Source organism: Coregonus lavaretus, assembly GCF_964263955.1.
Source record: "Coregonus lavaretus genome assembly, chromosome: 3".
Classification (NCBI taxonomy): domain Eukaryota; kingdom Metazoa; phylum Chordata; class Actinopteri; order Salmoniformes; family Salmonidae; genus Coregonus; species Coregonus lavaretus.
The window spans coordinates 76,380,317-76,404,717 of NC_139990.1; the positions used below are offsets into that span (position 1 = coordinate 76,380,317).

At 45.3% G+C, this 24,401-nt stretch overlaps 2 protein-coding genes and 1 long non-coding RNA gene across 6 annotated transcripts in view; 2 read left to right on the forward strand and 1 right to left on the reverse strand.

Moving 5' to 3' along the window:
* Nucleotides 1-6,922, forward strand: part of LOC311126686 (WASH complex subunit 5) — a 30,936-nt gene extending 24,014 nt beyond the window's left edge. For all 4 annotated transcript variants that reach the window (XM_084158551.1, XM_084158550.1, XM_084158553.1 and 1 more), the window contains exons 27-29: nucleotides 5,824-5,977; nucleotides 6,398-6,485; nucleotides 6,643-6,922. In XM_084158551.1, coding sequence (XP_084014677.1) covers nucleotides 5,824-5,977; nucleotides 6,398-6,485; nucleotides 6,643-6,699 — 299 coding nt within the window. In that variant the 3' untranslated portion in view covers nucleotides 6,700-6,922. The remainder of the gene's footprint in view (nucleotides 1-5,823; nucleotides 5,978-6,397; nucleotides 6,486-6,642) is intronic.
* A 3,771-nt stretch (nucleotides 6,923-10,693) lies between these two features.
* Nucleotides 10,694-23,439, forward strand: LOC311114969 (E3 SUMO-protein ligase NSE2-like). Its single transcript, XM_084157255.1, has 7 exons — nucleotides 10,694-10,835; nucleotides 16,062-16,201; nucleotides 17,005-17,117; nucleotides 18,040-18,193; nucleotides 18,329-18,423; nucleotides 22,602-22,708; nucleotides 22,937-23,439. The coding sequence occupies exons 2-7, from the start codon at nucleotides 16,087-16,089 to the stop codon at nucleotides 23,025-23,027; spliced, it is 675 nt and encodes a 224-aa protein (XP_084013381.1). The 5' UTR covers nucleotides 10,694-10,835; nucleotides 16,062-16,086; the 3' UTR covers nucleotides 23,028-23,439.
* Nucleotides 20,861-21,268, reverse strand: LOC311114976. Its single transcript, XR_014611175.1, has 4 exons — nucleotides 21,209-21,268; nucleotides 21,095-21,152; nucleotides 20,979-21,036; nucleotides 20,861-20,923 (listed from the first exon to the last, which is right to left on the reverse strand). It is a non-coding gene; the product is annotated as an uncharacterized lncRNA (long non-coding RNA).
* Nucleotides 23,440-24,401: the final 962 nt, after the last annotated feature.

The window sequence follows — 24,401 nt, forward strand, 5'->3', positions numbered from 1 at the left end:
CGGGGTGACGTGAGAGAACTTGGGAAGGTTGAACACCAGACGGGCTGCGGCATTCTGGATGAGTTGTAGGGGTTTAATGGCACAGGCAGGGAGCCCAGCCAACAGTGAGTTGGAGTAATCCAGACGGGAGATGACAAGTGCCTGGATTAGGACCTGTGCCGCTTCCTGTGTAAGGCAGGGTCGTACTCTCCTAATGTTGTAGAGCATGAACCTACAGGATCGGGTCACCGCCTTGATGTTAGCGGAGAACGACAGGGTGTTGTCCAGGGTCACGCCAAGGCTCTTTGCACTCTGGGAGGAGGACACAACGGAGTTGTCAACCGTGATGGCGAGATCATGGAACGGGCAGTCCTTCCCCGGGAGGAAGAGCATCTCCGTCTTGCCGAGGTTCAGCTTGAGGTGGTGATCCGTCATCCACATTGATATGTCTGCCAGACATGCAGAGATGCGATTCGTCACCTGGTTATCAGAAGGGGGAAAGGAGAAGATTAGTTGTGTGTCGTCTGCGTAGCAATGATAGGAGAGGCCATGTGAGGATATGACAGAGCCAAGTGACTTGGTGTATAGCGAGAATAGGTCAGGTTATTATGGTGATCATAGGTTAGGCTACTATGGTGAGCATAGGTTAGGCTACTATGGTGAGCATAGGTTAGGCTACTATGGTGAGCATAGGTTAGGCTACTATGGTGAGCATAGGTCAGGCTACTATGGTGAGCATAGGTTAGTCTACTATGGTGAGCATAGGTCAGGCTACTATGGTGAGCATAGGCCAGGCTACTATGGTGAGCTTAGGTCAGGCTACTATGGTGAGCATAGGTCAGGCTACTATGGTGATAGGTTAGGCTACTATGGTGAGCATAGGTTAGGCTACTATGGTGAGCATAGGTCAGGCTACTATGGTGATAGGTTAGGCTACTATGGTGAGCATAGGTCAGGCTACTATGGTGATAGGTTAGGCTACTATGGTGAGCATAGGTTAGGCTACTATGGTGAGCATAGGTTAGGCTACTATGGTGAGCATAGGTCAGGCGACTATGGTTAGCATAGGTTAGGCGACTATGGTGAGCATAGGTCAGGCTACTATGGTGATAGGTTAGGCTACTATGGTGAGCATAGGTCAGGCTACTATGGTGAGCATAGGTCAGGCTACTATGGTGAGCATAGGTCAGGCTACTATGGTGAGCATAGGTCAGGCTACTATGGTGAGCATAGGTCAGGTTATTATGGTGAGCATAGGTTAGGCTACTATGGTGAGCTTAGGTCAGGTTACTATGGTGAGCATAGGTTAGGCTACTATGGTGAGCATAGGTCAGGCTACTATGGTGAGCATAGGTTAGGCTACTATGGTGAGCATAGGTTAGGTTACTATGGTGAGCATAGGTTAGGCTACTATGGTGAGCATAGGTTAGGCTACTATGGTGAGCATAGGTCAGGCTACTATGGTGAGCATAGGTCAGGCTACTATGGTGAGCATAGGTCAGGCGACTATGGTGAGCATAGGTTAGGCTACTATGGTGATAGGTTAGGCTACTATGGTGAGCATAGGTCAGGCTACTATGGTGAGCATAGGTCAGGCTACTATGGTGATAGTTTAGGCTACTATGGTGAGCATAGGTCAGGCGACTATGGTGATAGTTTAGGCTACTATGGTGAGCATAGGTTAGGCTACTATGGTGAGCATAGGTCAGGCTACTATGGTGAGCATAGGTCAGGCTACTATGGTGATAGATTCGGCTACTATGGTGAGCATAGGTCAGGCTACTATGGTGAGCATAGGTCAGGCTACTATGGTGAGCATAGGTCAGGCTACTATGGTGATAGTTTAGGCTACTATGGTGAGCATAGGTCAGGCTACTATGGTGATAGGTTAGGCTACTATGGTGAGCATAGGTCAGGCTACTATGGTGAGCATAGGTCAGGCTACTATGGTGAGCGAGCGTTGTGCCTTATCATTTTCAATAAGTATTGATTACCCATTTATTTGTCTCTGCCTGCAAATCGGCCTTTAAAAGGTAGGCTATATCCTATAGGACTGTGCAAAACATAGCAAGTGTTGCTGCTTCCAGTTCAGTAGCCATACCTGCGAGAGCAGGTGCGCATGTTGTCTCAGTTAAATAGAGTAGGCTATAGACTATGCATGGGCGGAGAAGCACGGGGCAGTTATCTTTGATTAGGCTATATTGCCTAGAAATAAATATTGATCACCCATATAACTCTTCCCACACCTAAAAGATAGGTTATAAAAATAGCTCAAGAGAACGTGCAAGTCTCTCCAACTCTGCTCTCTTCAAACTACATCTAGCATATTGGCTGGTATAGCCCAGTAATACAGATAACCTAATATAATGGGCCACGTGAGAATCTCTGGGAATTTAACCTATTTCTTACGTTATTTTTTTGCTGGGACCATTGCTGGCAAGTGACTGGGGTTGGGTTGGGACCAGTTCTTGTGGTAGCGGGTGGGAGTCGGACAGAAAGCCAGCGGGCGGGGTGCGGTATGAAAAGCTGCGGGCGGAAGCGGGAAGAATAAATCTGTCCCGCAGACCTCTAGTGCCAGGCGCACCGGTTTTGTTAAGAACTGCAACGCTGCTGGGTTTTTCACACTCAAAGGTTTCCTGTGTGTATCAAGAATGGTCCACCACCCAAAGGACATCCAGCCAACTTGACACAACTGTGGGAAGCATCGGGGTTAACATGGGCCAGCTTCCATGTGGAACGTTTTCGACACCTTGTATTGTCCATGCCCCGATGAAATTGATGCTGTTCTGAAGGCAAAAGGCAGCCCAATTATTGACAAAAGAGCTGATCTGATTGGTCAAAAGACCAATGAGTGAAAAAAGCTCTGAATTGGCGTGCCTGTGTAAAGGCAGCCATAGAGACGCATCATCTTCAGTACAGCCAAGGGGAGCAATTAACATGATGATGGCTTTTATTAGTCCTCCTGTCTGTATTGCCCATGGAGAACCACATTGGGGATAAGTGTTGCTTAATGCTTTCATATGTTATGCTCTGGGCTTGATTGATTTGATCTGTCAGTAAAAAAAAATAAAAAAAATATCAATGGAAATCAAATGTATCAACCCATGGAGGTCTGGATTTGGAGTCACACTCTAAATTAAAGTGGAAAACCACACTACAGGCTGATCCAACTTTGATGTAATGTCCTTAAAACAAGTCAAAATGAGGCTCAGTAGTGTGTGTGGCCTCCACGTGCCTGTATGACCTCCCTACAACGCCTGGGCATGCTCCTGATGAGGTGGCGGATGGTCTCCTGAGGGATCTCCTCCCAGACCTGGACTAAAGCATCCGCCAACTCCTGGACAGTCTGTGGTGCAACGTGGCGTTGGTGGATGGAGCGAGACATGATGTCCCAGATGTGCTCAATTGGATTCAGGTCTGGGGAACGGGCGGGCCAGTCCATAGCATCAATGCCTTCCTCTTGCAGGAACTGCTGACACACTCCAGCCACATGAGGTCTAGCATTGTCTTGCATTAGGAGGAACCCAGGGCCAACCGCACCAGCATGTGGTCTCACAAGGGGTCTGAGGATCTCATCTCGGTACCTAATGGCAGTCAGGCTACCTCTGGCAAGCACATGGAGGGCTGTGTGGCCCCCCAAAGAAATGCCACCCCACACCATGACTGACCCACCGCCAAACCGGTCATGCTGGAGGATGTTGCAGGCAGCAGAACGTTCTCCACGGCGTCTCCAGACTCTGTCACGTCTGTCACATGTGCTCAGTGTGAACCTGCTTTCATCTGTGAAGAGCACAGGGCGCCAGTGGCGAATTTGCCAATCTTGGTGTTCTCTGGCAAATGCCAAACGTCCTGCACGGTGTTGGGCTGTAAGCACAACCCCCACCTGTGGACGTTGGGCCCTCATACCACCCTCATGGAGTCTGTTTCTGACCGTTTGAGCAGACACATGCACATTTGTGGCCTGCTGGAGGTCATTTTGCAGGGCTCTGGCAGTGCTCCTCCTGCTCCTCCTTGCACAAAGGCGGAGGTAGCGGTCCTGCTGCTGGGTTGTTGCCCTCCTACGTGTATATATATATATATATGTGTGTGTGTGTGTGTATGTATATATATATATATACAGTGAGGGGAAAAAGTATTTGATCCCCTGCTGATTTTGTACGTTTGCCCACTGACAAAGACATGATCAGTCTATAATTTTAATGATAGGTTTATTTGAACATTGAGAGACAGAATAACAACAACAAAATCCAGAAAAACGCGTGGCAAAAATGTTATAAATTGATTTGCATTTTAATGAGGGAAATAAGTATTTGACCCCTCTGCAAAACATGACTTAGTACTTGGTGGCAAAACCCTTGTTGGCAATCAAAGAGGTCAGACGTTTCTTGTAGTTGGCCACCAGGTTTGCACACATCTCAGGAGGGATTTTGCCCCGCTCTTCTTTGCAGATCTTCTCCAAGTCATTAAGGTTTCGAGGCTGACATTTGGCAACTCGAACCTTCAGCTCCCTCCACAGATTTTCTATGGGATTAAGGTCTGGAGACTGGCTAAGCCACTCCAGGACCTTAATGTGCTTCTTCTTGAGCCACTCCTTTGTTGCCTTGGCCGTGTGTTTTGGGTCATTGTCATGCTGGAATACCCATCCACGACCCATTTTCAATGCCCTGGCTGAGGGAAGGAGGTTCTCACCCAAGATTTGACGGTACATGGCCCCGTCCATCGTCCCTTTGATGCGGTGAAGTTGTCCTGTCCCCTTAGCAGAAAAACACCCCCAAAGCATAATGTTTCCACCTCCATGTTTGACGGTGGGGATGGTGTTCTTGGGGTCATAGGCAGCATTCCTCCTCCTCCAAACACGGCGAGTTGAGTTGATACCAAAGAGCTCCATTTTGATCTCATCTGACCACAACACTTTCACCCAGTTCTCCTCTGAATCATTCAGATGTTCATTGGCAAACTTCAGACGGGCCTGTATATGTGCTTTCTTGAGCAGGGGGACCTGCGGGCGCTGCAGGATTTCAGTCCTTCACGGCGTAGTGTGTTACCAATTGTTTTCTTGGTGACTATGGTCCCAACTGCCTTGAGATCATTGACAAGATCCTCCCGTGTAGTTCTGGGCTGATTCCTCACTGTTCTCATGATCATTGCAACTCCACGAGGTGAGATCTTGCATGGAGCCCCAGGCCGAGGGCGATTGACAGTTATTTTGTGTTTCTTCCATTTGCGAATAATCGCACCAACTGTTGTCACCGTCTCACCAACCTGCTTGGCAATGGTCTTGTAGCCCATTCCAGCCTTGTGTAGGTCTACAATCTTGTCCCTGACATCCTTGGAGAGCTCTTTGGTCTTGGCCATGGTGGAGAGTTTTGAATCTGATTGATTGATTGCTTCTGTGGACAGGTGTCTTTTGTACAGGTAACAAGATGAGATTAGGAGCACTCCATTTAAGAGTGTGCTCCTAATCTCAGCTCGTTACCTGTATAAAAGACACTTGGGAGCCAGAAATCTTTCTGATTGAGAGGGGGTCAAATACTTATTTCCCTCATTAAAATGCTAATCAATTTATAACGTTTTTTACATGCGTTTTTCAGGATTTTTTTGTTGTTATTCTGTCTCTCACTGTTCAAATAAACCTACCATTAAAATTATAGACTGATCATTTCTTTGTCAGTGGGCAAATGTACAAAATCAGCAGGGGATCAAATACTTTTTTCCCTCACTGTATATATAATCTGTAAAAATGAGTAATCCAAAAATATGTAATAAAAAATGTAATCTCTGGTCCTGACCCATGTTGCGTTGAGAGTCCACCATGTGATTAGCTTTGCTCTCCCATTTCTCTAGGGATGACGTGCAGGAAAGCCACAGACCCGGTAGACTGGCCTCCTCTGGTTCTAGGCCTGCTCACTCTGCTCAAGCAGTTCCACTCCAGATACACAGAGCACTTCCTGGCTCTCATTGGGCAATTCATACGCTCTATCATGGACCAGTGCACCAGGTACTGTACTCACCAGTCCTTTAATTGATTGATTGATTGATTTTTATTTTCCAGTTGAAAAAAAAAACATATTTTAAGAACCTGATATCACAGTAAAGTCAGACTTATTTAAATTGTGAAAATATAATTCGTACATGTATTATATTTTCAAAATTTAAATACGTCTGACTTTACTGTTAGTGTTGGTACGTTGCCCAAGGCTGCTATTTCAAACAGCTCTTTCTTGCAAAAATAAATGTTATCTCGATAGGAATAACCTGTATAAATACAATTTGAATGCAAAATTAAGTAAATTTCATAAATTATTTGTGATCACTGTGCTATTATATGTGGATTATATTCTACTTCAAATTCAATGAAATTGAGTTTACAGTAATAATTCCTTTACAGTCAGAGTTTACAGTAATAATTCCTTTACAGTCAGAGGATCCCGGACATGCCGTCTGATGTGGTGGGAGCACTGATGTTTCTGGAAGATTACGTACGCTACACCAAGCTGCCTCGCAAGGTAGGATTAGATTAGGATTAGCAACAACACCCATGAAAAAATACTATATATATTCTCTGGAATATTTACATGCATATCATCTGTTCCCATAGATATTCTCTACAATATTACATTTTACATGCATATAATAATCTGTTGCTGTTTTCTGTCTTCAAAGGTGGCCGAGGCCCATGTGCCAAGTTTCATCTTTGACGAGTTCAGGACAGTCCTGTGAAGATCTGGATAGAGGCTTCGTCTTTTAATTTCTGTTGATTCATTCATTTTACCTTAAGCTCTTCATTACATAATGACCAATAATGTGGTAATGCACTAATTACACTGTAAATAGTTGAAGGTTTTTTAATAACATAATGTGTTGGCAACTTTGTAAACTATCACTGTGGTATATGGCGTTAATGAAATGCAAAAGAGGCTTTGAATAAATCTAATGGTGTATATTTTGTTGATTTGATTTTTATTTCGTATTACATAACTTTAAAAACATTCTAAATCCAAGCAATGTACAGTAGTTGGGTGGCTTTTATTTTGAAGGAATGTCTGGCTCGACTTCTTCAGGACTTCCTCAATGAGACCAGATTCTCTGACACAGTACTCACAGAGTAGCACACAGAGAGGCATGCTCCATGCTGTCTGAACCCTTCCTTCTCTGACACAGTACTCACAGAGTAGCACACAGAGAGGCATGCTCCATGCTGTCTGAACCCTTCCTTCTCTGACACAGTACTCACAGAGTAGCACACAGAGAGGCATGCTCCATGCTGTCTGAACCCTTCCTTCTCTGACACAGTACTCACAGAGTAGCACACAGTGAGGCATGCTCCATGCTGTCTGAACCCTTCCTTCTCTGACACAGTACTCACAGAGTAGCACACAGTGAGGCATGCTCCATGTTGTCTGAACTCTTCCTTCTCTGACACAGTACTCACAGAGTAGCACACAGTGAGGCATGCTCCATGTTGTCTGAACTCTTCCTTCACCGACTGTCTGACTGAACACCAAGACTGCTGCAGGTATAATAGCTTCCTGCACCTACTATGTACTGACAGCAGAGATCGTTTAGAATGGCCTCCTGCCAGCAAGAGATCTGTTTCTCTCCACCTGCACACAGAGATAAATTAAAGAAAAAGTAAAGTCACTGCTCTCTCTCTCTCTGCCTCTCTCACGCTCCTGTCCTCTCTCTCTCTCTGCCTCTCTCGCACTCCCGTCCCCTCTCTCTCTCTCTCTCTCTCTCTCTCTCTCTCTCTCTCTGCCTCTCTCGCGCTCCCGTCCTCTCTCTCTCTCTCTCTGCCTCTCTCGCGCTCCCATCCTCTCTCTCTCTCTCTGCCTCTCTCACGCTCCCATCCCTCTCTCTCTCTCACGCTCCCATCCTCCCTCTTTCTCTCTCACGCTCCCGTCATCTCTCCGTCCTCCGTCGGAGAGCTTTCAATAACTCCAGGCTGATAGCAATGAACCTGCTGCTACACATTCTGTGGCTTGGCTTATTGCTAACCATGGTGCAAGGGGGTTAGAGAAAGACGGGGAAGGCTTGCCTGACACTTTCTGGATATCACTGCCCCCTTTAATTCCAACAGCATTGATGAATATTGCTATTTATTGTTATTAATAATTTTAGAATGTGCATCAGGTATGGAGTTTGCTCTCACTTTCTTTAAATCAATCCGTTGCCATTGCCAGCCACATCACAGCAAAATGGATGTTATATTCAGATACATCTAATGCAACAGTAATCACACATTATGTATAGATATACCATTTCTGGAAGTCATATTCCTCATCTTAATGGCACAATCGTCCATCTTCTTGGGAGAAATTGCAGTCAAGGTCTGCAGTATTCATGGATAAGAAAAAAGAGAGCTTCTTAGTCCCTGACACCAAAATATAAACAATGACTGGATACTTAACCTTTTATACCGTCTCTACTGATCTGACAGTCATAGAACCTTTAATACCGTCTTTGCTGAGCTGAGAGTCATTTAACCTTTTATACCATCTCTGCTGAGCTGACAGTCATTTAACCTTTTATACCATCTCTGCTGACAGTCATATAACCTTTTATACCATCTCTGCTGAGCTGAAAGTCATAGAACCTTTTATACCATCTCCGCTGAGCTGACAGTCATTTAACCTTTTATACCATCTCTGCTGACAGTCATATAACCTTTTATACCATCTCCGCTGAGCTGACAGTCATTTAACCTTTTATACCATCTCTGCTGACAGTCATTTAACCTTTTATACCATCTCTGCTGACAGTCATATAACCTTTTATACCATCTCTGCTGATGTGACAGTCATTTAACCTTTTATACCATCTCTGCTGATCTGACAGTCATTTAACCTTTTATACCATCTCTGCTGACAGTCATAGAACCTTTTATACTGGCTCTGCTGAGCTGACAGTCATATAACCTTTTATACCGTCTCTGCTGAGCTGACAGTCATAGAACCTTTTATACCGTCTCTGCTGAGCTGACAGTCATAGAACCTTTTATACCGTCTCTGCTGAGCTGACAGTCATAGAACCTTTTATACGATCTCTGCTGAGCTGACAGTCATAACTTTTTATACCATCTCTGCTGAGCTGACAGTCATAGAACCTTTTATACCATCTCTGCTGAGCTGACAGTCATTTAACCTTTTGTACCGTCTCTGCTGACAGTCATATAACCTTTTATACCGTCTCTGCTGAGCTGACAGTCATAGAACCTTTTATACCGTCTCTGCTGAGCTGACAGTCATAGAACCTTTTATACCGTCTCTGCTGAGCTGACAGTCATAGAACCTTTTATACCATCTCTGCTGAGCTGACAGTCATAACTTTTTATACCATCTCTGCTGAGCTGACAGTCATAGAACCTTTTATACCATCTCTGCTGAGCTGACAGTCATTTAACCTTTTATACCATCTCTGCTGACAGTCATATAACCTTTTATACCGTCTCTACTGATCTGACAGTCATAGAACCTTTAATACCGTCTTTGCTGAGCTGACAGTCATTTAACCTTTTATACCGTCTCTGCTGATCTGACAGTCATTTAACCTTTTATACCATCTCTGCTGAGCTGACAGTCATTTAACCTTTTATACCATCTCTGCTGACAGTCATATAACCTTTTATACCATCTCTGCTGATCTGACAGTCATTTAACCTTTTATACCATCTCTGCTGATCTGACAGTCATTTAACCTTTTATACCATCTCTGCTGACAGTCATAGAACCTTTTATACTGGCTCTGCTGAGCTGACAGTCATATAACCTTTTATACCGTCTCTGCTGAGCTGACAGTCATAGAACCTTTTATACCGTCTCTGCTGAGCTGACAGTCATAGAACCTTTTATACCGTCTCTGCTGAGCTGACAGTCATAGAACCTTTTATACCATCTCTGCTGAGCTGACAGTCATAACTTTTTATACCATCTCTGCTGAGCTGACAGTCATAGAACCTTTTATACCATCTCTGCTGAGCTGACAGTCATTTAACCTTTTGTACCGTCTCTGCTGATCTGACAGTCATAGAACCTTTTATACTGGCTCTGCTGAGCTGACAGTCATAGAACCTTTTATACCATCTCTGCTGAGCTGACAGTCATAACCTTTTATACTGGCTCTACTGAGCTGACAGTCATAGAACCTTTTATACCATCTCTGCTGAGCTGACAGTCATAGAACCTTTTATACCGGCTCTGCTGAGCTGACAGTCATAGAACCTTTTATACCGTCTTTGCTGAGCTGACAGTCATAGAACCTTTTATACCGTCTCTGCTGATCTGACAGTCATATAACCTTTTATACCATCTCTGCTGATCTGACAGTCATAGAACCTTTTATACTGGCTCTGCTGAGCTGACAGTCATATAACCTTTTATACCATCTCTGCTGAGCTGACAGTCATTGAACCTTTTATACCATCTCTGCTGAGCTGATAGTCATAGGTGGTAGGCCTAACCAGAAAGTGAAGTTTATCAATATCTGTTTAGGGATGCTCTGATTGTTTTGTATATGTTTTTTAATATCATTACATGTTTCCAACTTTGTGTACTGTCACTTTGTGGTATGTGAATAGATACTTGCAAAGAAAATAAGTATGACAGAACTGTTAAAACATAAAAAATCCAAGAAACAACAACATGAACTGTTCTGATCCCCATATAAGCGCACAAGTTAAAGTAGTTCGAGACTTTTATTTTGAAGGAATGTCTGGCTGGAAACCGGAAGAGCAAGCAACAACAAACTTTTCCCGGTAATTTTATATAGCTAGCTAGCTAAAGTTATTTAGTGTTTTCTCATATTTAGGCACCAACACATTAAAGAACACTTCGACAACCAGTATATCCCTTCCCAGCGAGGTAAGTCGTGAGGTTAGCGAGCTATTTATTGGCATGCTTGCTTAGCCATAGTTAGTGTTTTTAGCGTAACGTTAGCCGGCTAGCCAGAAATCAACATAGCTAGTTAGCTAGTGCACTTGTTGATGATACGTGAATGCAACCTGGGGCCTGTTGCACAAAAGTAGAATTAAGACATCCGGGATAAATGACTCAGCTGAGCTCAATGAAGCCAAAACATGTGCGTCCAGGCTTAATTGGTTGCACAAAGACCAAGCCAGGATGAGCAGACACGGATTCATTAAGCCAGGTGAAACCAATCCTGGATAGGTGCGCGCTCACGGCTCACTCAAATAGACCCCGCCACAGATCACAGATTAACTGATTTACCATGGCAACTAGAGCCGCGTACTTTTCCCCGTAGGAAGCACAAATCCTCATGGAGGCATACGAGGAGGTAAAATATATAATTAAGAAGAAAGGCAACACCGCCACAGTGATAAAGCAAAGAGAAAAAGCGTGGCAAAGTATTGCAGACCGCCTGAATGCGTAAGTAGTGCACAATTACACACTCACCGCTCCGCTGAAACATCACAATTACAATTCAAATATTTAATTCACATCTCCAAAAATGCAGTTGTACTGTAATTATGAAACGGTTAAATTTTTAATTGAAATGCACTGCAGATATGAGTGAAATTGTGTAAAGTAACTCCATCACACTGTATAAAGCTATGATAAATTTTTTGATATTTTTACTGAAAACAAGACAAAAATACCAAGTAATTTTTTGCAGTGTGACTCCATTAAATGTGTGTGTGTGTGTGTGTGTGTGTGTGTGTGTGTGTGTGTGTGTGTGTGTGTAGATTAAACATGAACGGGCCAAAACGGACATGGCAGCAGGTCAAAATCAAATACAAGAACATTCTGCAGAATGGTATGGTCCCTGACTAATATTTAACAAAGCACAAGCATATATTGTACCCAGAAGGTGCCTGCTCACACATTGTCTGTACTGTTTTAGCAGTGAAAAAGAATACCCACAGACAAGGCACGGGTGGTGGGTCACCAAAGGCTGACCTTACCCCAGCAGAGGACATGGCCTTGGAGCTAAATAAAGGCAGGCCCGTCTTAGAGGGGATCCCTGGGGGGAAAGAGACGAGCATAGGTTCCTCCCAAGATGCCACCCGCTTCATTCAAGGTATGTCCTTCCATCTCTACATGGGATACAACCACATTCATATTGAATCAATTTGGACTGTCTGACTTTGGTTTACCTATTGCCTTGCAGTGTCTGGCAGCACTGTGTTCCTGTTAGAGCCACCAGCACAAGCACCAGACGATGCTGATCCAGTGACTACTCCATCAAAGGCATACTGTAGGCCTGGCATGTCTTGTCTACTAGCTTCAATATGAATCCGATTAAATGTGATAGGGTGAAGGCCCCAGTGCAGCAGCAACAGCACATGATGGAGACGATGATGAGGAGGAGACCATCTCTCTGGATTCCAGAAGGCATGAGGTATCATGTTAAGACTGTGAAAGTACTATTTACTCTACAATGGTGAGGAGTCCTCATCAAAATCAAAAAATCTAATTTCTTTTACAGGACCCAGATGCTATACAGTGGGAAAACCAGCCTGGCAACATAGTGCGTATTAATAAAAGGACACCACATCCTGCCAAATTCCAGCTGCGCTAATTGTATTGTGTTCACAGAGCTCACAAGCTATCAGAAAGTTGTATGGCAACCACCTCCGGCGCCAAATAGAGCTGGCAGACATAGACATTCAGTACAAGAAGAAAAAGATGGAAAATCTTGCACTGGAGTCCGAAATAAAAAAGAGGACAATTAGGAAACTGGACCTTGAAATAAAAAAACTTGAGAGGGAGGTGAGATATGCCTTCAATGTACACTGTATGCTAACTGTAACACAAATGTATTAATCATTATTTTTCTTTCCTCCCCCAGCTCCAAGAAGATGACACAGCTCAAAATAAAAATTAGGTATATTCTCGTAAAGTCAAGTGAGCCATGACATATGAGCTCTTATTGTGAGCACACAGGACGGTGGCATCTTTCTAAGGTTTTTTTTATTTTCCCAGCAATCAGTACAACCAAGTCATCGTTATAAGGCATCGCCCTCTTTTGCCCACCCCCCCAGCACCAGGTGTGGCCACTAGCCTATATGAAGGCCCAAAATTGTGTGTTCCTTTCTGCTCTGACAATGGCATGCCCATTCGTGCGAGATGTGGTGGATGAAGAAGCACTTGTGCTGAGGAGAGCCTTCAGGCGAGAAAGGGTCTTCAGGGACCGGTTGGACCCACTGGCCTTCCCTGATGACCATCTATATGAAAGATACAGGTTTTCTGCAGATGGCATCAGGTATCTATGCAGACTACTGGGTCCCAGGATTAAGCACCGCACTGCACGGAGCCATGCACTGAGTGTGGAGCAAATGGTTTGTGTGGCCTTGCGCTTTTTTGCTAGTGGAGCCTTCCTGTACTCAGTGGGGGATGCAGAACAGCTGAACAAGGCCACAATTTGCCGCACAATAAGGAGTGTGTGTCTGGCTATCAAAGCATTAGCAGATGTCTTCATCTCCTTCCCTGGCCACAGAAGACTCTGTGACATCAAAGAGGAGTTCTATAGGATTGCAGGTAAGAGGATCTACAAATTACAGGACAACTGTTAACACATAGTAGGATACTCATTACTTTGTGTGACAGGTTTCCCCAATGTCATTGGTGCAGTGGACTGCACACACATAAGGATAAAAGCCCCCTCAGGTGCCCATGAGGCCGATTTTGTGAATAGGAAATCCTTTCACAGCATTAATGTTCAGGTGAACATAACTTTTTGATATTGTCCATTGACGAACACTCTGCATTGCCAGTGATGTGCATTGATTGGTGTAATATTCCTCATCTTATGATTTCAGATGGTCTGCAATGCTGACTGTGTGATCAGCAATGTTGTGGCAAAATGGCCTGGCTCAGTCCATGACTCCAGAATCTTTCGGGCCTCTGAAATCTATCAGTGCCTATCACAAGGTAAGCCACACAACCCCTATTTATAACCATCATGGCTGTGTCAAGAATATCACTGTGTTTATGAGGTAGTAATGATGAGATTTTGTGTTGACAGGTGAATTCTCTGGTGTGTTGCTGGGAGACAGGGGGTATGGCTGCCAGCCTTTTCTCCTGACACCTTTCACAGACCCCCAGGAAGCACAGCAGGCCTACAACCATGCCCATGCCAGGACCAGGGCCAGAGTTGAAATGACCTTTGGCCTCCTGAAGGCACGCTTTCACTGCCTTCACAAATTAAGGGTCAGCCCTGTTAGGGCATGTGATATTACTGTGGCTTGTGCTGTCCTCCACAATGTGGCCTGCCTGAGGAAGGAGAGGGCCCCCAGAGTGCCACCAGCCATGGACTGGGACAATCCGGCAATCTTCCCTGATGACGACAGTGGTCGGCTGCTGAGGGACCAATATGTGTTGAATTATTTTAGTTAGTATGTGTGCTTTCAATTTTGGTTAAATATGTCCTGTGGTGGCAGAGGAATTTGGTTTTTTTTGGGTTTGTTTTTTTACGAATTTGGCCTCTTATGATGTTTGTGCGGTATACTGTGTGTAATACAAGGCTGCAGGGAGGCTACTGCATCCATTCATTTGTCTGTTCAGTTGATGTGTATGGATTTGTCCTGCATTTATTTTAGTGTGCAGACATGCAGGGTGTGTTATATACAGACCTTTGAATGTGTATGTATCATTTTGTATAATATGCTTGGATTCTGTGCTTTCCATCTTGTAGAGTCACTGTGACTTCAGTTTCGAAAGGAGCTGATGGTTTACCTGCTTTGTTTTGTCCTTATTCAATAAAGGAACATAATGTTACACATTGTGTTTTTATATTCATATGGAATGTGTATTTGTTTATATGACAGAGTACTAGGGCCACACTGAAGAAAAAGGATAAAGTCATAAATTTATGAGGCTGGTTCTTTCTGCAGAAAAGCTACATATTGTTTTTACAGTTTTGATACTTATGACAATGTGATACTTAATATTCTGGCACATCAGCATGTCTTTGTTTATGAAACCATACTGAAGTACAATTTCACGAAATGCCCCACATCTGTCATTTTAACAACTGTCCTCCTTTAAAACAACTGGTTACAATATTATGACTTGTGTTTTTTTCCCCTCTGTGGCCCTAATATTCTATCATTTTATATATAGCCTTATAGTCTATGGGAAACTGTAAATTATCTAATGATAGCAACATCATCTAAAAATCATTTTTTATCCAAAATCATTGAAATTAATGATCACAAACGTTTAAATAATGACAGTGGGTCTAGTTATATGTGATAACAATGTATAGTGAGCAGTGAAATAACTATTGGTTTCCATTTGTGGTGACTGCTGACTGACATTAGGGATGAGATTAAATAGATCCTGGAATTTAGCCTGGTCTGGAGCAGGCTAGCTCCACAGAATAAATCTCCATGGTAATTTATACCATAACATATCCTCCTGCCCCCTATCCATCTTTAGTGCAACCGGATTACGGATCAATTGAGCCAGGATCACCAAGATATCCTGGCTTAATCCCTTATCCTAGTTTTGTGCAACAGGCCCCTGAAGGTAGCTACAGATAACTTGTTTTGTGACCGTATGCAGGTTATTGTTCCAGCCTTGCTCTAACATTAACTAAACTAATCAAGGTATTGGTGAGCAACTGAATCCGGTGTGTTTTGAGCAGGGCTGGAACAAAAACCTGCACACCAGTTATCCAGGGGTAGGGTTGGCCATCCTGGTATCTGCTCCAGTCCACAGAGGGTGGCTTGACCCATTATAACTAGGTCCCTGTGTCTTATTTAATAATGTTGATCCATTATAACTAGGTCCCTGTGTTTTGGTTAATAATGTTGATCCATTATAACTAGGACCTTGTGTTTAGGTTAATCATGTTGATCCATAATAACTAAGTCCCTGTGTTTTGGTTAATCATGTTGATCCATTTTAACTAGGTCCCTGTGTTTTGGTTAATCATGTCACATGACCTGGATTTTAACCTTTTATTTTAAGCCTTTTCTAGAAATTAGTATTAGACCAAAAAGAAAAAGAAAAGGGCACCGTTTAATGAAAAAGCTTTAAATAAAGGTTAAAACCCAGATGACAAGCATGATTAACCAAAACACAGGGCCCTAATATTATAACAACTTGCATCTCTTGTTTCAGATACTTGCATGTTTTAGATTTCAACATGTCCTTGAGTGCAGTCCACTCCACGCTGTCTAGTCTGAAAACATGTCAGCCAGATATTGGAACTGGGATGGACATTGTGACAGACGTTGCGCTGGATGTGGCAGAAACAGCAGGTAGGTTAATGGCACATCTCTGTCAGAGAGACACTGGGACTTTACTGTGCAGATAATATCTTTGTTGAATCCTTCTCACTGGACAGACCCTTTGTATATAGTCAATGGTACTGACTGACTGACGGACTGACGGAACTAGAAAGTGGAGCGGAACACAGGGATGGAACTTGAGGATTTTGGGAACTGGTCAGCAGGGCAAGTATATTGACATTTTTACTAGCCCAGGTCAAAAATCTGTGCCATGCGATATTTGAAAATATTAAATCTCGCTAGCCAGCAGCCTAGTTATTTATTTTATTTTACCTTTATTTAACTAGGCAAGTCAGTTAAGAGCAAATTCTTATTTACAATGACGGCCTACACCGGCCAAACCCGGATGACGCTGGGCCAATTGTGCGCAGCCCTATGGGAATCCCAATCACGGCCGGTTGTGATACAGCCTGGAATCGAACCAGGGGGTCTGTAGTGACGCCTCAAGCACTGAGATGCAGTGCCTTAGACCACTGCGCGACTCGGGAGCCCGGGAGTTTGACACATTTTCTACTAGCCCGGTCTGAAACGCACTAGCCGCGGACTAGCTTAATTTTCATCCCTGGGTACACATCAGTCCATCTCCCATACAATTGTCTGGTTCAAGTACTTCAACTTTTTGTATTTTGAGTAATTGAGTGTGAGTATAACATTCCAGTTTGGGGGTTTCAGATTTCTACGAAGCACAGAAGACAGAGAGCTATGGCATGCTATCATTTGGAAGCTTGTGCCACCATAACCAAGATTTGAAGGCATTGTATTGTATATTCCAGGAACTGAGAATGATGCAGTCCTGAAGAAGCTAGACTTGATGATGCTGGAGTGTGCCAAACTGGACCGGGAGATCAACTGCTTCGTTGAGGTGGTGGACTATGTCACTGCAGAGGTGAGTAGGGGACTACAGGGGTTCAAGTTCTCCGTCATTGTGACGGATTTCCGTCAGAGGGATTCTGGAGATGTCATTTTTTGAGATCAGTGTAGATCCTCAAACAGCAGTGTATAGCCTACTGTAGCTGCTGGTCAAGTCATTCAAAGCCTCTACGTTATCACTTTTGGCCTTTGTTAAGAAAGAGGGGGATCCCAGCTTTCTATTGCTACCATATTTATTTCGCTACTCCTAAAATTGCGTGCTGCATCATTTAAGTTTTAAGCATGGTTTAGGCACAACTGCTCAACAGAACTCTTTAAGGGGCAACGGGTTCTTTAAGGGGCAACGGGGTCTTTAAGGGGCAACGGGGTCTTTAAGGGGCAACGGGGTCTTAAAGGGGCAACGGGGTCTTAAAGGGGTCTCAAAGCGGTCTGAAACAGGGAGGTACTACCTGATCTTGTCCAATATATGAAACTCTTAGTTTTATTTTCCACTGCTACAGTGTGCTCTAATGAATATGACCCTGATTCAACTAATCAAGAGCTTGATGATTATATGCTAATTGCCACCTGCCCACCAGGTGAGGTACAAGGAGGTTAGGGTTAACACACCTGTCCACCATAACACCTGTCTGATGATACCTGCCTCCTGCCTACTAGGTGAAGTACCAGGAGGTTAGGGTTAACACACCTGTCCACCATAACACCTGTCTGATGATACCTGCCTCCTGCCTCCTGCCCACCAGGTGAGGAACCAGGAGGTTAGGGTTAATACACCTGTCTAGTGATACTTGCCTCCTGCCCCACCAGGTGAGGAACCAGGAGGTTTGGGTTAACACACCTGTCTGGTGATACTTGCCTCCTGCCCACCAGGTGAGGAATCAGGAGGTTAGGGTTAACACACCTGTCCACCATAACACCTGTCTGATGATACCCACCAGGTGAGGAACCAGGAACCTGAGGCCATGTTCAGACTGAAGTCTTTGGTGAAGGAGAAGTTCACTGAGACACACGGCAGACTGTCTGAAGGAGAACTACAGAACCACGTCAAGCTGGTCAGCTTTAAGGAGAGCGTCAGAAACACACTCAAAACAAGTGAGGCATACGCACGCACGCACGCACACACACACACACACACACACACACACACACACTAGTTCTATGTAGACTAGAGACTAGCATCATGGTCACTGGGAAACCAATGTTGTGTGTATGTTCTGTCTACATCAGTGAACCCTGAGGCAGCAGAGAATATGGAGGAGGAGCTGGATGAGGACATTGCTGTGACGCAGAGTGAGGTTAACTTCACCTGTCCCCTCACTCAGGTTGGTCTCTCCTCCTGTCAGTGTCATTACCATGTAGCTAACCTGTCCCCTCACTCAGGTTGGTCTCTCCTCCTGTCAGTGTCATTACCATGTAGCTAACCTGTCCCCTCACTTAGGTTGGTCTCTCCTCCTGTCAGTGTCATTACCATGTAGCTAACCTGTCCCCTCACTCAGGTTGGTCTCTCCTCCTGTCAGTGTCATTACCATGTAGCTAACCTGTCCCCTCACTCAGGTTGGTCTCTCCTCCTGTCAGTGTCATTACCATGTAGCTAACCTGTCCCCTCACTCAGGTTGGTCTCTCCTCCTGTCAGTGTCATTACCATGTGGCTAACCTGTCCCCTCACTCAGGTTGGTCTCCTGTCAGTGTCATTACAATGTGGCTAACCTGTCCCCTCACTCAGGTTGGTCTCCTGTCAGTGTCATTACCATGTGGCTAACCTGTCTCCTCACTCAGGTTGGTCTCTCCTCCTGTCAGTGTCATTACCATGTAGCTAACCTGTCCCCTCACTCAGGTTGGTCTCTCATCATGTCAGTGTCATTACCATGTAGCTAACCTGTCCCCTCACTCAGGTTGGTCTCATCCTGTCAGTGTCATTACCATGTAGCTAACCTGTCCCCTCACTCAGGTTGGTCTCTCCTCCTGTCAGTGTCATTACCATGTGGCTAACCTGTCCCCTCACTCAGGTTGGTCTCTCCTCCTGTCAGTGTCATTACCATGTAGCTAACCTGTCCCCTCACTTAGGTTGGTCTCTCCTCCTGTCAGTGTCATTACCATGTAGCTAACCTGTCCCCTCACTCAGGTTGGTCTCTCCTCCTGTCAGTGTCATTACCATGTAGCTAACCTGTCCCCTCACTCAGGTTGGTCTCTCCTCCTGTCAGTGTCATTACCATGTGGCTAACCTGTCCCCTCACTCAGGTTGGTCTCTCCTCCTGTCGGTGTCATTACCATGTAGCTAACCTGTCCCCTCACTCAGGTTGGTCTCTCCTCCTGTCAGTGTCATTACCATGTGGCTAACCTGTCCCCTCACTCAGGTTGGTCTCCTGTCAGTGTCATTACAATGTGGCTAACCTGTCCCCTCACTCAGGTTGGTCTCCTGTCAGTGTCATTACCATGTGGCTAACCTGTCCCCTCACTCAGGTTGGTCTCATCCTGTCAGTGTCATTACCATGTAGCTAACCTGTCCCCTCACTCAGGTTGGTCTCTCCTCCTGTCAGTGTCATTACCATGTGGCTAACCTGTCCCCTCACTCAGGTTGGTCTCTCCTCCTGTCAGTGTCATTGCCATGTAGCTAACCTGTCCCCTCACTCAGGTTGGTCTCTCCTCCTGTCAGTGTCATTACCATGTAGCTAACCTGTCCCCTCACTCAGGTTGGTCTCTCATCCTGTCAGTGTCATTACCATGTAGCTAACCTGTCCCCTCACTCAGGTTGGTCTCTCCTCCTGTCAGTGTCATTACCATGTGGCTAACCTGTCCCCTCACTCAGGTTGGTCTCTCCTCCTGTCAGTGTCATTACCATGTAGCTAACCTGTCCCCTCACTCAGGTTGGTCTCTCCTCCTGTCAGTGTCATTACCATGTAGCTAACCTGTCCCCTCACTCAGGTTGGTCTCTCCTCCTGTCAGTGTCATTACCATGTAGCTAACCTGTCCCCTCACTCAGGTTGGTCTCTCCTCCTGTCAGTGTCATTACCATGTGGCTAACCTGTCCCCTCACTCAGGTTGGTCTCTCCTCCTGTCAGTGTCATTACCATGTAGCTAACCTGTCCCCTCACTCAGGTTGGTCTCTCCTCCTGTCAGTGTCATTACCATGTGGCTAACCTGTCCCCTCACTCAGGTTGGTCTCCTGTCAGTGTCATTACAATGTGGCTAACCTGTCCCCTCACTCAGGTTGGTCTCCTGTCAGTGTCATTACCATGTGGCTAACCTGTCCCCTCACTCAGGTTGGTCTCATCCTGTCAGTGTCATTACCATGTAGCTAACCTGTCCCCTCACTCAGGTTGGTCTCTCCTCCTGTCAGTGTCATTACCATGTGGCTAACCTGTCCCCTCACTCAGGTTGGTCTCTCCTCCTGTCAGTGTCATTGCCATGTAGCTAACCTGTCCCCTCACTCAGGTTGGTCTCTCCTCCTGTCAGTGTCATTACCATGTAGCTAACCTGTCCCCTCACTCAGGTTGGTCTCTCATCCTGTCAGTGTCATTACCATGTAGCTAACCTGTCCCCTCACTCAGGTTGGTCTCTCCTCCTGTCAGTGTCATTACCATGTGGCTAACCTGTCCCCTCACTCAGGTTGGTCTCTCCTCCTGTCAGTGTCATTACCATGTAGCTAACCTGTCCCCTCAATCAGGTTGGTCTCTCCTCCTGTCAGTGTCATTACCATGTAGCTAACCTGTCCCCTCACTCAGGTTGGTCTCTCCTCCCGTCAGTGTCATTACCATGTAGCTAACCTGTCCCCTCACTCAGGTTGGTCTCTCCTCCTGTCAGTGTCATTACCATGTAGCTAACCTGTCCCCTCACTCAGGTTGGTCTCTCCTGTCAGTGTCATTACCATGTAGCTAACCTGTCCCCTCACTCAGGTTGGTCTCTCCTCCTGTCAGTGTCATTACCATGTGGCTAACCTGTCCCCTCACTCAGGTTAGTCTCTCCTCCTGTCAGTGTCATTACCATGTAGCTAACCTGTCCCCTCACTCAGGTTGGTCTCTCCTCCTGTCAGTGTCATTACCATGTAGCTAACCTGTCCCCTCACTCAGGTTGGTCTCATCCTGTCAGTGTCATTACCATGTAGCTAACCTGTCCCCTCACTCAGGTTGGTCTCTCCTCCTGTCAGTGTCATTACCATGTGGCTAACCTGTCCCCTCACTCAGGTTGGTCTCATCCTGTCAGTGTCATTACCATGTAGCTAACCTGTCCCCTCACTCAGGTTGGTCTCTCCTCCTGTCAGTGTCATTACCATGTAGCTAAACTGTCCCCTCACTCAGGTTGGTCTCTCCTCCTGTCAGTGTCATTACCATGTAGCTAACCTGTCTCCTCACTCAGGTTGGTCTCTCCTCCTGTCAGTGTCATTACCATGTAGCTAACCTGTCCCCTCACTCAGGTTGGTCTCTCCTCCTGTCAGTGTCATTACCATGTAGCTAACCTGTCTTCTCACTCAGGTTGGTCTCATCCTGTCAGTGTCATTACCATGTAGCTAACCTGTCTCCTCACTCAGGTTGGTCTCTCCTCCTGTCAGTGTCATTACCATGTGGCTAACCTGTCCCCTCACTCAGGTTGGTCTCATCCTGTCAGTGTCATTACCATGTAGCTAACCTGTCCCCTCACTCAGGTTGGTCTCTCCTCCTGTCAGTGTCATTACCATGTAGCTAACCTGTCCCCTCACTCAGGTTGGTCTCTCCTCCTGTCAGTGTCATTGCCATGTAGCTAACCTGTCCCCTCACTCAGGTTGGTCTCTCCTCCTGTCAGTGTCATTACCATGTAGCTAACCTGTCCCCTCACTCAGGTTGGTCTCTCCTCCTGTCAGTGTCATTACCATGTAGCTAACCTGTCCCCTCACTCAGGTTGGTCTCTCCTCCTGTCAGTGTCATTACCATGTAGCTAACCTGTCTCCTCACTCAGGTTGGTCTCTCCTCCTGTCAGTGTCATTACCATGTAGCTAACCTGTCCCCTCACTCAGGTTGGTCTCTCCTCCTGTCAGTGTCATTACCATGTGGCTAACCTGTCTCCTCACTCAGGTTGGTCTCTCCTCCTGTCAGTGTCATTACCATGTGGCTAACCTGTCCCCTCACTCAGGTTGGTCTCTCCTCTTGTCAGTGTCATTACCATGTAGCTAACCTGTCCCCTCACTCAGGTTGGTCTCTTCTCCTGTCAGTGTCATTACCATGTAGCTAACCTGTCTCCTCACTCAGGTTGGTCTCTCCTCCTGTCAGTGTCATTACCATGTAGCTAACCTGTCCCCTCACTCAGGTTGGTCTCTCCTCCTGTCAGTGTCATTACCATGTGGCACTTAACATGTCATATGACAACTCACATTTCACTTGAATGTGGTTGTTGTCGTGTTTTTCCCCATTTCAGTAATTCATGATATGTATGTTTGGTATTTCTTTACCACTGTAACTAAAACGGCTCAGCAACAGGACAATGAAGCTTTACAGTGTGGTTCTCTCCATGTTGTTGTGCGGCCCTGCAGGTGGAGATGGTGAACCCAATGAAGAACAAAAAGTGTAACCACCACTACGACCGGGACGCCATTATGGGGATGATCAGCGCCAGGCAAAGCCAGAAGAAGAAGTTACGGTGAGACATGATGTTCCTAACGACTGGTTCACACGTTGTCGTGTTTAGTCATTTCATTTACAGCACATTTGTTGTCTTGAGTCTGCCTACCCCTGTTGCTGTAGCATCTTGTCAATCAGGACGTGTAGTCGTCTCTGCACTAGCCTGCTGTTTTCTCACCTGTCGTTACGCTTAAACAACTGTTGCAGTAAAACAGATTGATTACATAGTTCTTTCTCCCTCCCACAGCTGTCCGGTGGTTGGCTGTGGCAACATGGACGTGAAGCAGGGAGACCTGATCCTAGATCAGATTATGAAGAGACAGATCCAGAAGAGGTAGACTGCCAAGACATGATTCTGGTCCAGAAGAGGCGGACTACCAAGACATGATTCTGGTCCAGAAGAGGCGGACTACCAAGACATGATTCTGGTCCAGAAGAGGCGGACTACCAAGACATGATTCTGGTCCAGAAGAGGCAGACTACCAAGACATGATTCTGGTCCAGAAGAGGTAGACTACCAAGACATGATTCTGGGGAACGCCACTCATCAATCCTGACAATAAGAATTCCACTTTAATTTAATTTAAACGTGACTTTTTGTTGTTGTGACCAAATGTCTTGCTGCTCTGTGTGGTGTCATTTGTTCATCAAAGAATTGCACTATTCAGAAGTTTTATAAAACATCTCTTTGTTTATACATAAGGGATTCATCTTTTTCAGTCAGTTCAATAAAAGTTTTGATACAATTTACCTATCAATAAAGTCATTGGATGCACTTCAGAGAACAGCATCAACCTATGCCTTTGGTGTTGAGAACCTGCAGTTGCTGTAATAGACCACTGGGGGGCAGTGTCATCCCTGGAATACACCGCAAAGGGCTCAGGAGAGGTGACTCAGGTCGTGAGGAGAGAAGCTGGATAATCATAACTTATTATGAGAGAGTTGGGCTGAATGAATTAGAGAATGAGGGGTTTCCTAAATACTTACAAACGATAGATCATGTCTGTAACATTCAAAGTGAAAAGATTATTGAATCAAGGATGTGGAAATACTAAAATATCTGTTCCATCCTAAAATTAGACCATTTCATTGTGTGAAATCTGTGAATCAATTCAGTTGAGTGATTAAATCTGGCTCCTCCTGCCTGTCCTCCTGACTCCCTGTAAACTGAAGACTCTTTGTTCTCAGGACAGAAACAAACAAAGAGCGTGCTGAGATGGAACTAGGTGAAGCTAATCTTTTAATAATCTTACGTCAGGTTTTTTAATAAGATTTCAGATGCAGCTTGCTTATTGTGTCGTCCCCCCCCCCCCCCCCCCATCTATGTCTGTGTTCCAAATAACACCCTATTCCCTATGTAGAGCACTACCATTGACCTGGTGCTGTGTTCCAAATAACACCCTATTCCCTATGTAGTGTAATACCATTGACCTGGTGCTGTGTTCCAAATAACACCCTATGCCCTATGTAGAGCACTACCATTGACCTGGTGATGTGTTCCAAATAACACCCTATTCCCTATGTAGAGCGCTACCATTGACCTGGTGCTGTGTTCCAAATAACACCCTATTCCCTATGTAGTGTACTACCATTGACCTGGGCCCATTATGTGCCATTTGGGACGTCGCCTTGTAAAGGGTAGGGCATGCCGTACTAACCATCTGCAGACAGAATTGAGAACGGAGAAAATACACAACAACAAAAAAATTATG